This window comes from Blastocystis hominis (assembly GCF_000151665.1).
Source record: "Blastocystis hominis, Singapore isolate B (sub-type 7) whole genome shotgun sequence assembly, scaffold_20".
Lineage (NCBI taxonomy): Eukaryota > Bigyra > Opalinata > Blastocystidae > Blastocystis > Blastocystis hominis.
Window position 1 is genome coordinate 75,906 of NW_013171828.1, and position 14,143 is coordinate 90,048.

Sequence of the window (14,143 nt, forward strand, 5' to 3'; positions counted from 1 at the left end):
TACAAGAAAGAGGAATATCTCTATTATTCAAAGTCTATCGATGGAAAATTAATTGAATGCGGACTCGTCAAAGGTGATACATTTGTTCCGTTCAAGCAATTCGAAGATAATGACCTGATGACAGAATACATTTATGGATTCAATAACGATACGAATAGCATTGATACAAGTACAAAAACTCAAGTGTATCAGGGAGGGTACATAAACAATCCTAAAAAGCATTATCCTCGAGCAAATGAAGAACAATCATTAACGAGTCCAAAATCTACTATCAAGTCTAAATATGCACCCAATGCTATTTCTAACTCCCCTCCAGCAAGACCACCAAAATCTTCAAAGGATACTGAGAATAAACAAATTGATGGGAATGATTCTGTAGGTCAAAGAAATGTGGGAGATGGAAATGCGATGTCTGCAAGAAATCAATCCAAACCTTCTATCAAGCCTGAACCAGCGGCAAAAACAATAACAACAAATTCTACTAACTTTATTACAAACCCACCACAAACTCATGATAGAAAGATTGTTGAAAGGCCAAGTAATTCGGTTATTGATACAAAACAAGTAAATCACACACAACAAAGAGTTGATAGTGATGAATGGTTTTTGTCAAAAGGAGACAAAATTCAAGAAAATACACAATATACAGCATTTACACTTGAATTTAAAGAGTACTATAGAGATGATTTACTCACAACACTTGTTATCAATATGCTCAATTTCCCGAATTTGAAACATTTGATTTTCGGTAATTATGTTCAAAGTTTAGTTAAGGGAGCAATATTGCAAATATCAGATTGTTCACTTTTGCAAACTATCAAGTTTGGAAAGCGATCATTTACTTATTATCAAAGTTTTGTATTTACAAGTATGATTTGTTATTTTTATGTTGTAAATAGATTTACCAAAACTAAAATCAATTGAAATGAGCCATTCATCAATGACAGGACATACCAGAGGATCTAGTTTGATAATGAAAAGTAATCATTCGATATTTGATTTGATGTATAGATCTTACGAATCTCATAACAATTACATCAGAAAAGAGTTGTTGGAAGAATGTAAATAGAATCGAAATAGAAAGTATTGAAACGATCACTATTTGATATAGATTTACCAAATGTGTCACAAATTTCACTTGATGATGCTTTTACAAATCTGATAGAAATATCATTGAATCGTATGAAATAATGAATTTGATAATCAACTAGATGTGAGCCAAGCATTTATGGCATATTTGAACAGAAGAGGAATTGAATCGAAACCAACTGATCACACAATGATTCAATCCTTATTAAACAATAGTTTGAATTCTAGTTTAGATGGAAATAGAAATGAAATGACTGGGACTCGATTTCAATCAATTTCCAATACATCAAATTCCATTTCAACGAACAATGGAAGCGTTTTTCCCAAAATGGATCAAGCCAATTCTACAATTGGAAATGAAGAAAATTCAATTACTATTCACGATAAAACAGATCAATCAAGTCTATCAAAACCCGATTCAATTCATTCAACATTAGTTTTCAGTGATGATTGTTTTTCTTTTGATAAAGTGTCTATAAAATCATGGACATTGTTAGAAAGATTGGTGATAGGCGATCGTTGTTGTTCCAAAACTCAATCATTTGAAATATGTCATTGTCCAAAACTCAAATCTATCAAAGTGGGTAAACAATCGTTCTCTAAATCTTCATGTTACATATTTGGTATTGAATTGTAAGTATAATAATAATAATGAATAGATCTTCGTCAACTCCAAACTATTGAAATCGGAGAACAATCATTTGGATATTCAGAGAGATTAATCATAAAGGGTAAAGATGAATGAATGAATGAATTGAATACTAGATCTTCCTCTATTGAATACTATTCAATTGAGTTCTTCGGTGTTCTATGGAAAAAGTGGAAATTTTGAAGTAGAAATGAAGAGTTTTGCTACATAATGAAAATGAAGAATAGATTTACCCGCACTCAAATCGCTTACTGCCCTAGATAATGCATTCTATTATACTACTTCAGTTACATTTGAGGGTAGAGAGAAATGAATTCAAATTGATATTTAGACATTCCAGTTTTAACACATATTGATTTACCGAAAAATGCGTTTGCCAAAGCAAAGATAACAAGAAAAGGAAGTAATAATTGATATAATTGATGAATATTTAGAAATTTCTGCCCAATTGAAAGAAATACGCGGTAAATGTTGAGTACATTTGTTGTTGTATGTTTGTTTTTGTAAATCATCGCAAATATTGCTAATGGACTATTTCACAATTGTATTTGAAGGAATATCGAATGATTTATCTGTTTTGAGTATCATTTTGGGCATTATAGTGCTGGTGATTTTTCTTTACTATTACATATCGACTTCATTTTTAAAACATACAAGTATTGCATTTATTATATTACTATGACTCTAGGATACACAATCAAGAAAAATGGCCATCTCTGGTCTGAAAGCATACCCAAGAATCCAAAATCCTGTCATGAATGCAAAAAGCTATTGCTTCCGGGGCAAGATAGTAACTGTTCAGAAAAAGACTTGATCTGTAGAAATATGTGAATGTGATTATTGTGGCTCCTTTATCCACGAATCATGTATCTCACATTCAAAATTCCACTGTAAACAGCTCACATCTACCAAACAGCAGATAAAGCACTTGTGGTATGCTTTCTAATTTTTTTCTCACTATTTGGCTGGATGGGAATATCGATATTGGAACTACCTGCTGTATCTGTCACGAGGAGATCACTTCCTTCGTAAACCTCACAGGCAAACGCTGTGTGTGGTGCCAGCGCGTTGTCCACGAGTACCCTCTTCCCCTATCAATTCTATTCTCCTAGTGAGTGTGCCTCGCAGTTGGACGAATTCTGCGATTTCGGTAAGTTCAAAAACTACATCATTTCCCCTTCGTTCGTTCGCTCTTTCTACTCCAAGCCCTCCAGTCCAGAGTCTCCCATCCCCGAGAAGATTCCCTTCGTCCCCACCTCTCCTCCTGCCAACGCATCTCGCACATTAGTTCGATCCATGAGCGATCATTCATCCTCCACTTCTTCCTTCTTTTCCACTTCTTCTGCTTCGATTTTCGATCCTTCCACCGAAGATGAACTCCGATTCCGGAAATCGCGCGGGTCGTTCGATGATGATTCTGTCGGCGGTTCCCCTCCCCCCAGCCTCACCGAATACAAGCCGCGCGAAGTCAGCTGTCAATTCGAGGCAGAGGACAAAAAGGAGGAAGCGCAGAGAACTCGGAAATTCTCGTGGCAGTCAGTTTTTACCGAAATGAAGTGGGAATTGCCCGCTAAAAATCATTTTTAGCGTGAATCGAACCGGAATCATGGAGTACGTCAAGCGAATCCAAGAAAAGTACGATTCTCAAACCCCGATCACTGCGCAGCCCCGAGCTCAATCGCTATTTCGAGCGCGGAAAAACCGCGGATCGCCGCAAATGGATCCTGAACATCCCGTGCAACGAGACGCCGATCCTCGTGTTCATCAATTCGCGGTCGGGCGGCCAGTACGGCAGCCATCTTCTCCCGCAGTTTCGACGCGTGCTGCATCCGATCCAAGTCGTCGATCTGCAGGAGAAAAACCCGCACGAGGCGCTTCGGAACTTCGTGGAACTGGAGAACCTCCGGATTTTGGTGTGCGGCGGAGACATATCCATGGAGGTTCGATTGGAATTCTTAATGGAAGGGGTCGGTGGGCTGGGTGCTGAATATGATCGAGAAGTATAAGTGGAAACGGATGCCGGCGGTGGCGATTCTCCCGCTGGGGACGGGAAATGACTTGTCGCGCTCGCTGAATTGGGGAAGCGGCTTTGTGGTGCTGGTTGAGAGAGAGTTTGATGTAGGATGGGCAGTCGACGGAGAAGATTTTGAAGCAAGTGTCGACGGCGCGATGTGGGATTGGTGGAATGATTGGATGAGTAGTGATTTTGTTGGATCGCTGGGATCTGCAGACCACTTCTGCGCATCGAAAAGCGATCTCTGTTTGTTGACAAACCTCTTTTTTATTGATAGAATCGAAACTTTAACTGCTATTTCTCCATCGGATCCGATGCCGCCATCGCGCTTCGCTTCCACACGATGCGCGAGCGAAACCCCTCGCTGTTCAACTCGCAGCTGGGGAATAAAGTCTGGTACGCCGCAGTGGGCGGCGGAGAAACGTTGAATCCCTCCTATCCGAAACTTTCTGAGAGCATCGAACTGCTCGTCGATGGAGTGAAATGCGAATTGCACGACGCGATTAGTGTTACCTGCTTGAACATTCCGTATTATGCCGGGGGATCGCTGCCGCTGGGCGTGTCGGAGGACTATTTCTCGAGCAGTGATGGGATTCTCGAAGTGATCGGGTTTCGAAACATTCTGCACTGTGCGACGACGCTGGTGAGGGAAGAAAGGGGAAGTGAGAAATAGGCGGGATTAAGCAAGGCGTTTATGATTGGAAGAGGAAGGCATATTCAATTCAAACTGAAGGAGAAATGTCCGATTCAGATCGATGGAGAGCCGTGGATGCAGAAGGCGGCAACTCTGGATATTCTGTATCGAGGGCAGGTCCCGATGCTGACGCAGCCAGCGAGTAAAGTGGAAGAAGCGGTAGGAGTGATGATGGAGTCGTTGGAGTGGGCGAAGGCGATGAAGGTGATTAATGAAGAGCAATATCAGCAGATCTTGTCAAAGTATCAGGAGGAATTGCGGCGTCGAAAGTACTGAACAGTGAATGAAAAATCACTGAGTGACGACTGTAAGAATTATGAAATGTGAATCAATGATTGAATGGAACTGCGAATTGACTCGAGTTGTATTCAATGACTATGTTATCCTTTGTTTGATTTAGAACATTGAGAACATTGAAAGAATTTAGAACATCTAGAACAAACACTTTCAACCCCAAAGTTGTTTCAAATAAGTATTTATAAAGTGAGAGTGAATGCCTTCGTGAATGGTGGGAGCCACAATCCGCTGCTGCCGACTGTTAAATCGCGCCGTTCCGATTCCGATCCCCATTGCCATGTTTAACGGATAATCCAATTCCAAACCCATCATCAATCCTCCTAAAAACGCTTCCTCTTTCCATCACGCCTCCCTTTCAATCCTACTTGCAGCAATATTGGATTCAAAAGAGGTCTGGTAATGTTTCGTCGCGAAATAAATCACATCCATGTCGGAAGCATTCGCTTCTTTCACCACCATCGCCACTCCTTTCGATCCATAATTCAACACTATATAATTATCATCTTGGTGACTCTGCATTTCGCTCAGAACCGCATTCAGCGGCTCCTTCAAGCGAGGAATCGCTTCCGAAAACTCCTCTGTTTTCCAATCTATTCTCAAAGCTGCATCGCAAATCTACTTCGCTGCTTCCAATCGTCGGATTGGCTTCGTAGTTCTGGCTTCACTAAGCACGCCATGTCCCACAATTCCTCCACCGAAATGCACAAATAATCGGTGCGTTGAAGCAGAGATGATTCTAACAGAGATTTCAACTGCGAAGGTTCGCATGGACTCACCAGCAATCGGCTTGGCTTGTCTTTCAAAAGCGTCGCAACCCTCCGTTGAGCCTCTATGCTGAGAGAGGTATCGACGAACACGCTCGACGCTTTCTCAAAAGATTCACTCAGTTCGTTTAGATGGCTCACTGAAATCTTTGCATCCGAATACGATCGATATTCGCTCTCTGGATACCCCGACTTGTCGTAAAATCCCCAGATTTCCAGAGAGGAGCCATTCACCACTTTGACTCCTTCCAACGAATCGCCCATTTTCCCGTGGAAATCGCGAATTCGCTTGCCTCCTTCGTCATTCCCTATCGCTCCCACCAAGAGCGGCCGATTCTTTGGAGACAGACGCAGAAAGACTTCATAGGCGTTTCGAGCCACGCCTCCAAGATCGTGAAACACAAAGCCTGATCGATTTGAAACGGCTGATTGTTGTGAGTACAGTCCGGTGGCGACCTCACCCACAAAAATGGGGGATCCCATGTGATAAGGTGGAATAGAGGAAAGAGAAGTGGAGTGAACCGAAAAAGGAGAATTGTGTGAAGTGGAAACCGTGTTTTCTTGCGTCGGTTCGAGTGTGTTAAACATGGAAACAAAGGTAGGAGACGCGAAGCTCCGCGAGGAACTGCGCGTTTCCTGCTGAGATTGAAAACTGGAGGCTCCTCCCTCCGCTTCCTCCACTTCTTGTTCTTCTTGTTCTCCTTGTTCTTCTTCTTCTCCTTCTTCATCATCTTCTTCTTCTGCGGCCTCCTGTCTCAACACTTGTTCCTTGGCTCGCTGCTCGTTTTCTTCTTCGATTTGAATCGCCTCGTCCACCATTCCTTTCATCTCCGCGTCTTTCATCGCGTTCTTCCGCGACTGCACCGACAACTCGCTCTCTTTGGGATGTTTCTGCTCGTCGATCCGCTGCAACAACATCAGACCCGTCTTCGTCGCATTCTTCAAGCAGCTCATAAACAAATTGCGACTCAGTCCGTTCGATTTCTCGGCGAGGCACTACAACAAACAGCCGAAACGGCTCGGTACATTATGCAGAAATCGGCTTTGCTCATGAAACGGAATGTTTTTCCGCTGACATTCGAAATAAACCGCGGGAAGAAGCTTCTCAATGCGAGCAGAGCGAGTCGTGTCCTTGGAATGAACGCTGACAGTATAGGAAAGAGGGAACTGCATCTGCTCATTGCGAATCAGCAGAGCAGACAGCTCCGTCGAGGAATACGTCGTGACGTCTGACTTCATTTTGCTACGATCAAAACGAGAAAACAAGCAAATCTACAAGAGCTGGTTGTAAACGATCGGGATGTACTGAAACCCGGGAGTGACGATGCTGATGCTGTTCGATGCCATGTAAGGCACGGTCGTGTAGATATCAGTGGGCAGATCGAAGCCACAGTTGACATTCTACGATCAGAGAAAAGAGCAGACCAAACGGTCGGATGGTATTTTCGCAGTGACTCAATATCCACAGAGGTTGTCGGTACCAGCTTGTCCAGGCCTTGAATAAACCCGGATACAGTGACTGGAGAGTTGAGAAGACTTCCAACATAGGAAATCAGGCTCGTTGTGAAGTAGCCCGTTGCTCCTGACTGCATTAGGCTGTCTATATTGTTGCTACAGTTTGAAACCTCCAAAACGAAGCGTACATATTACATTCTACTAATTTCCCGGTATACTTTTGTAAGAAATTCAAGTCCTGAGCACTAAGACCAATTTTCACCTAAAACAATAAATAAATAGGCACTCAGCATACCTTTCCACAGATTAATGCAGCAGGAACGGCAACAACATTCATCCTTTTGGCAATATCGATCTGGGACTGCATAAATGCAACGCTTTGCTGGTAGTCCTTCTCTAGCTTCAATAGAATCCGCAAACTAGTACCAAACAAAAACACAGAAGTATCGATAGGAAGCAACAGTTTAGAATTACTTATTGCATCCGTCACATCCGGGTGAACATCACAGGACGATAACGTAAACAAACTACATTACACCCAGAATAAGAACCTACCATCGCTTTCGAGTTGCGTCATACAAACACCGAGAAAGCCTCCTAACTCCAGAAGAACCCAACCGCAACATTCTTCTGAATTCTCAAGGAAAATGGGAATAGTAAAAATAGAGACTATTTCAATTCAATCGAAAGTTGCAAAAGAAAACTATTAGATGGTGGCTTTGGATCATCTTAGCAAGAGCTTGGAAAAAAAGGAAAGGGAGAAGTGATTCTTTGAAGAATTGAGTGAGGTGGTAGGTATGGTCCCTTCGTTTCTAAGATTCTCGGCCTGTTCGGTGAAGATTCTACCACACGCGTTAAAAACATATCCTCTATTGCTTTTGCTTAGTTCTTTCATTCAACATCTTTTCTTTGTGGAGTGTAGTGATGTTTTCTTCTGCGGTTTATCTCATGGAAGCTTATGGAAATCAGCTAGCAATTTAGTTTTCCAATCTGTTGTTTTTAATCTCAAACTTGGGGTTCTGCTATGTTTTATTGATAAATTCAATTCATTGCGAACTGCAGAGTGAACAGATATGATTAGAATCATGGGGCAAAGCACGTGAAACGTTATTGTGAATCCTGCTCATTCGCCTTGGGCGGAATGGGCTTCACTTCGTTCTCGTCCAGCGTGTTCATATGCACGGGACGGTACATCAGCTTGGTGGTTCCCGTTCCAAACAGAGCGTCGTCGTGGTAGGCCACGGTGTGTTTCAACCAGTTCACGTCATCGCGCTCCTTGTAGTCCTCGCGCGCGTGGGCTCCACGCGACTCCTTGCGCGCCTCGGCGGCGATCATGGTGCAGTGTGCCTGCTCGAGGAGATTCTGGAGCTCGAGCGTCTCGATGAGATCGGTGTTCCAGATCATGGAGCGATCGGTGAAGTTGGGTTGAAAGGTGAGTGAAAAAAGAGGTAGTGTGGTTAATTTGTTGGTTTGCGATTGATGAGTTTATAGTTTAAAAGAAAACATACCACTTTGCACACTCATGAATCAACATTCATTCACAAAATGAAGCCCACATATAAAAATGGACGAATATTACGTTTGAGATATCACACTTATTGCATGAAAAACTAATATGAAATACGCGGAGTAATGTACGAAATAGCTGGAAACTATTCAAAAGAGTTTGAGAATTGATTCTATTGTTGGATACCGATATAGTTTAATTGAAACAGAGTAGAATAGTAATCATCAAAATCCCATAATAAAAAATAGTAAATAGAATATTCCTTATCTTTGTCGAAACCATATTATAATAAATATAAAATGCAAATAAACAGGAAATTAGATAGCTTCTGTTAAAAGCAAGATCGTTGATAATCAATGACCACTGTACATCAGAATGTTTTTCGACTAATTTGCTTTATAACCATGAGTCAGGTGATCGATTGCACAGTGCATGATCAAAGAGGAGCATTTAGTAGAATATTCGTTCATTCTTTTAGACTTAGAAAGCACATTTCACATTCTCGATACTGCATATCCAAATTATGCTATTCAAGATGGAGACAATATTATGATTCACTGGATTGATAATGGAGATAAGCCCGTTTTAACTGTTCCTTATAGAAGTCCTTTATTCCTTAAAACTGATACTGCAAAAAGCTATTATATCAGATTTACAAATGGAAACGAGTGTTATGTAACAGAGTTTAATGATCAGTACAAGAAAGAGGAATATCTCTATTATTCAAAGTCTATCGATGGAAAATTAATTGAATGCGGAGGCGTCAAAGGTGATACATTTGTTCCGTTCAAGCAATTCAAAGATAATGACCTGATGACAGAATACATTTATGGATTCAATAACGATACGAATAGCATTGACATTAGTACCAAAACTCAAGTGTATTATGGAAAGTACATAAACAATCCTAAAAAGCATTATCCTCGAGCAAATGAAAAACAATCATTAACGAGTCCAAAATCTACTATCAAGTCTAAATATGTACCCAATGCTATTTCTAACTCCCCTCCAGCAATATCACCAAAATCTTCAAAGGATACTGAGAATAAACAAATTGATGAGAATGATTCTGTAGGTCAAAGAAATGTGGGAGATGGAAATGCGATGTCTGCAAGAAATCAATCCAAACCTTCTATCAAGCCTGAACCAGCAACAGCAAAAACAATAACAACAAATTCTACTAACTTTATTACAAACCCACCACAAACTCATGATAGAAAGAATGTTGAAAGGCCAAGTAATTCGGTTATTGATACAAAACAAGTAAATCACACACAACAAAGAGTTGATAGTGATGAATGGTTTTTGTCCAATGGAGACAAAATTCAAGAAAATACACAATATACAGCATCTACACTTGAATTTAAAGAGTCATATAAAGATGATTTACTCACAACACTTGTTATCAATATGCTCAATTTCCCGAATTTGAAACATTTGATTATCGGTAATTATGTTCAAAGTTTAGTTAAGGGAGCAATATTGCAAATATCAGATTGTTCACTTTTGAAAACTATCAAGTTTGGAATGCGATCATTTACTTATTATCAAAGTTTTGTATTTATAAGTATGATTTGTTATTTTTATGTTGTATATAGATTTACCAAAACTAAAATCAATCGAAATGAGCGATTCATCAATGATAGGACATACCAGAGGATCTAGTTTGATAATGAAAAGTAATCATTCGATATTTGATTTGATGTATAGATCTTACGAATCTCACAACAATTACATCAGAAACTAGTTGTTGGAAGAATGTAAATAGAATCGAAATAGAAAGTATTGAAACGATCACTATTTGATATAGATTTACCAAATGTGTCACAAATTTCACTTGATGGTGCTTTTACAAATCAGGTAGAAATGTCATTGAATCGTATGAAATAATGAATTTGATAATCAACTAGATGTGAGCCAAGCATTTATGGCATATTTGAACAGAAGAGGAATTGAATCGAAACCAACTGATCACACAATGATTCAATCCTTATTAAACAATAGTTCGAAATCTAGTTTCGAAGCAAATGGAAATGAAATGACTACCTCAAGTGCAACCACTCAACCACAATATAGAAGTTTGAAAGGGAATGTACATAAAAATGGAAATGGAAATGAAATGACTGGATCTCAATCTCATTCAATTTCCAATACATCAAATCCCATTTCAACGAGCAAACGAAGCGTTTACCCCAAAATGGATCAAACTAATTCTACAATTGGAAATGAAGAAAATTCAATTACTATTCACGATAAAACAGATAATTCAAGTCTATCAAAATCCGATTCAAATCATTCAACATTAGTTTTCAGTGATGATTGTTATTCTTTTGATAAAGTGTCTATAAATTCATGGATATTGTTAGAAAGATTGGTGATAGGTGATCGTTGTTGTTCCAAAACTCAATCATTTGAAATATGTCATTGTCCAAAACTCAAATCTATCAAAGTGGGTAAACAATCGTTCTCTAAATCTTCATGTTACATATTTGGTATTGAATTGTAAGTATAATAATAATAATAAATAGATCTTCGTCAACTCCAAACTATTGAAATCGGAGAACAATCATTTGTATATTCAGAGAGATTAATCATAAAGAGTATATATGAATGAATGAATGAATTGAATACTAGATCTTCCTCTATTGAATACTATTCAATTGAGTTCTTTCGTGTTCTATGGAAAAAGTGGAAATTTCCAAATAGAAATGGAGAGTTTTGCTACATAATGAAAATGAAGAATAGATTTACCCGCACTCAAATCGCTTACTGCCCTAGATAATGCATTCCATTATACTACTTCAGTTACATTTGAGAGTAAAGAGAAATGAATTCAAATTGATATTTAGACATTCCAGTTTTAACACATATTGATTTACCGAAAAATGCGTTTGCCAAAGCAAAGATAACAAGAAAAGGAAGTAATAATTGATATAATTGTGAATATATAGAAATTTCTGCCCAATTGAACGCAATACGCGGTAAATGTTGAGTACATTTGTTGTTGTATGTTTGTTTTTGTAAATCATCGCAAATATTGTTAATGGACTATTTCACAATTGTATTTGAAGGAATATCGAATAATTTATCTGTTTTGAGTATCTTGTGATATTGTCTATTAGTAATTTGTATTTCTATGCGTTATTTCTAGCATTTCTTCACTACAAGTTTTTGTCATATATCAGTAACAGGAATTCAATTGAAGTAATAACATCAATCGAATATAGTGTAATAATAGTATTGACATAATCATGTATCATTAAAAACATATACTTATTATTCACCTAAACCCTGAAATAATATGTTAATATATTCAGTGTGCACATAAATCCATATCCAATTATTCTAATAAAACGTAACCAACATCTCAAGTATCGCCTATTAACAACATATATATGTCTACCAGTTTCGACTCATATTATCTTTATATTTCGATTAAGCATATATCCTTTGATCATCAAGTTCAGTAAAGCGAATTAAAGTATCTAAAAAGACAAAATACAGCTTATACTTTACATTCAATAAATAACAAACGAATTACTTCAAACTATAGTGGAGAATCGATATTGTTAAAATGAGAAATACCATTATATTCACCCCTATAATTATAAATCTATTTGTTATCGTTACTGAATATGTTTCAAATGATGAATTGCCAAAAAATGAATAAATGGAAGACTGGAAAGAATTACAATGTTCAATTCAGTTACAGCTCATTCACTCCTATTTTTCATGGTAATTTAGCTGGATGAATCTCTACTCCAGAGAAGTGCTGTGAAACCAGGACGAATCGACTGCAACATATGTAGAATAATTATATTCAATTTCTATGTACTATTGAGTCCTATCGATAATAGTTGAAAGTGGATCATCAATCACCCTATTACCTCAATTCATAGAACTGAGGTTTGGAATATCTGCATAATTATCATCAAAATCTAAAAAAACAATTCGAATGACAATTGAAATCAAATGAAAATTGAATGACACTTTTATATATATTCCAATTGTTATCAATATAAGGGACGAGTTATTTATCACTTTAAATAGATCTCTAAAGGCACTGAAACCATATTCACTGATTTCGAATGATTCCGGTGCTGAGTAGCTCATAATACAAACGAATTTGAGTCATTGGTTATTCTTTTATATTTCCAGCTTAAGTCTTTCAACATAGGTATTGAATACTTGCCGATATCCAAATATATTATGTGTTTCAATCCAATGATTTTGAATTATCTCACTAAAGGCTAACTATCATTCCCAATAATGACTGATTGCAAATTTTAGAGTTTACTAAGATCCAATTCTTCACTATTAACATACAATCTGATGCTATCAGAAATCACTGACTTGTATAATTAAGATGCTCAAAGCAGTCGAGTTTGTGACTTATTTTCCTAATACAGTAGATGTAAACATAGAATTTGGATGCAAAATGGGAGGAGGATCCACAAATCGGTTTGTCAAGCAAAATATCACGTATCATACAGATCGTTGCCATTCGCTTCCACTCTATTTTTCTATTCACATTTTCGAATCACAGTTTGAGTTTCTTCATCGATTCAATATCCTTACCCATATTTTGTTTACGATTCTTTTATTTTGTCATAAACGAATTCCAGATAAACACAGGCATTCGATGGGAAGCTAAGGAGTTGTTTTCATTTTGTTTACACTCTTGCATGATAGTTCCTTCGATCTTGCAAATGACTCTCACCAAATTGTTTTCCTTTGATATCTATCGATCATCATTCTAACTGATTTTTCATTAATATGAATTCCCATTTTTCTCAATCGTACTTTTCATAGAATTCGTCATGACAAACCATGTGGTCACTTTTCTGTGAATAGATATTTGTCTGCTTATCTTGGATGCAATTAACAATACGACTTATAGGATATCTTTGAAAATAAATCATCACAAGATGAAAGGAAGGAAGCAAAGTCGATTTAAAATCGAGAAAATCCACCCGATTTAACCTCCTTCATCATCCACTTCATAGTACATATTGAGTATTGAATATTGAAACAAGTGAATACTGTTGTTTGTCTTCAATACGTATTTTTACTCAATATCACCTTGATGACACTGGAAACTCTGATTCGAACTACCAACGGTATATTTTTTGGTTTGCCGAGTATGACAAATACATCGAGTAGATATTCGATTCCCTCAAGTATATCCAGTGTGCCTATAAATGACACTATACACGTTATATTTACCTCCAGTATTCATAATCTCTGGTAGTGAGAAATACGAATTTGAACGTGATAAATTACTGTGTATGTCTTTTTGATTCATATATAATATCACTTGTATCTAAATGTGATTATGAGCATTGAAAGAGGTGTTGACTAACAAGGTCTAAACAAGAGTTTTCAATGATTAAAGATTTATAACTATATTACGTAATTATGAAACAATTGTAAATAAATACCATAATTGTGTTTCATTTAATTACTTCATGCAATATGAAATTATCTACTCTAGTATTCAAGCAATTATTTATGATACTCGTAATAATCATTGTTCGTCTTGTATTAAGTCCTATTGGAATAACGATAGTGAGACAATAAAGCTGTGATGTAATGTGGCTTTTTAAGTTGTAATTATTATACCTGACATACATCCACTACATCATAATAGATTAGATAAATTCAATATGCCATG

General features: G+C 37.7%; 5 protein-coding genes; 2 read left to right on the forward strand and 3 right to left on the reverse strand.

Moving 5' to 3' along the window:
• Positions 1-2,673: 2,673 nt before the first annotated feature.
• On the forward strand, positions 2,674-4,722 carry GSBLH_T00002390001 (uncharacterized protein; the record flags this gene model as incomplete). The annotated part of the gene is made up of 6 exons (XM_013041393.1): positions 2,674-2,816; positions 2,851-3,324; positions 3,360-3,678; positions 3,704-3,946; positions 4,030-4,395; positions 4,426-4,722. 6 exons carry the CDS (start codon positions 2,674-2,676, stop codon positions 4,720-4,722), a joined length of 1,842 nt encoding a protein of 613 aa, XP_012896847.1.
• Positions 4,723-5,085: 363 nt separating this feature from the next.
• On the reverse strand, positions 5,086-6,095 carry GSBLH_T00002391001 (uncharacterized protein; the record flags this gene model as incomplete). Its single annotated transcript, XM_013041394.1, has 2 exons — positions 5,086-5,333; positions 5,363-6,095. 2 exons carry the CDS (start codon positions 6,093-6,095, stop codon positions 5,086-5,088), a joined length of 981 nt encoding a protein of 326 aa, XP_012896848.1.
• Positions 6,096-6,503: 408 nt separating this feature from the next.
• Positions 6,504-7,329, reverse strand: GSBLH_T00007090001 (uncharacterized protein; the record flags this gene model as incomplete). The annotated part of the gene is made up of 5 exons (XM_013041395.1): positions 6,504-6,750; positions 6,784-6,908; positions 6,938-7,118; positions 7,151-7,224; positions 7,258-7,329. The coding sequence occupies 5 exons, from the start codon at positions 7,327-7,329 to the stop codon at positions 6,504-6,506; spliced, it is 699 nt and encodes a 232-aa protein (XP_012896849.1).
• Positions 7,330-7,672: 343 nt separating this feature from the next.
• On the forward strand, positions 7,673-7,983 carry GSBLH_T00002392001 (uncharacterized protein; the record flags this gene model as incomplete). XM_013041396.1 has 2 exons in its annotated part: positions 7,673-7,725; positions 7,758-7,983. The coding sequence occupies 2 exons, from the start codon at positions 7,673-7,675 to the stop codon at positions 7,846-7,848; spliced, it is 144 nt and encodes a 47-aa protein (XP_012896850.1). The 3' UTR covers positions 7,849-7,983.
• An 86-nt stretch (positions 7,984-8,069) lies between these two features.
• GSBLH_T00002393001 (uncharacterized protein) lies at positions 8,070-8,366 on the reverse strand (the record flags this gene model as incomplete). The annotated part of the gene is made up of 1 exon (XM_013041397.1): positions 8,070-8,366. The coding sequence occupies one exon, from the start codon at positions 8,364-8,366 to the stop codon at positions 8,070-8,072; it is 297 nt and encodes a 98-aa protein (XP_012896851.1).
• Between the last annotated feature and the right edge of the window lie 5,777 nt (positions 8,367-14,143).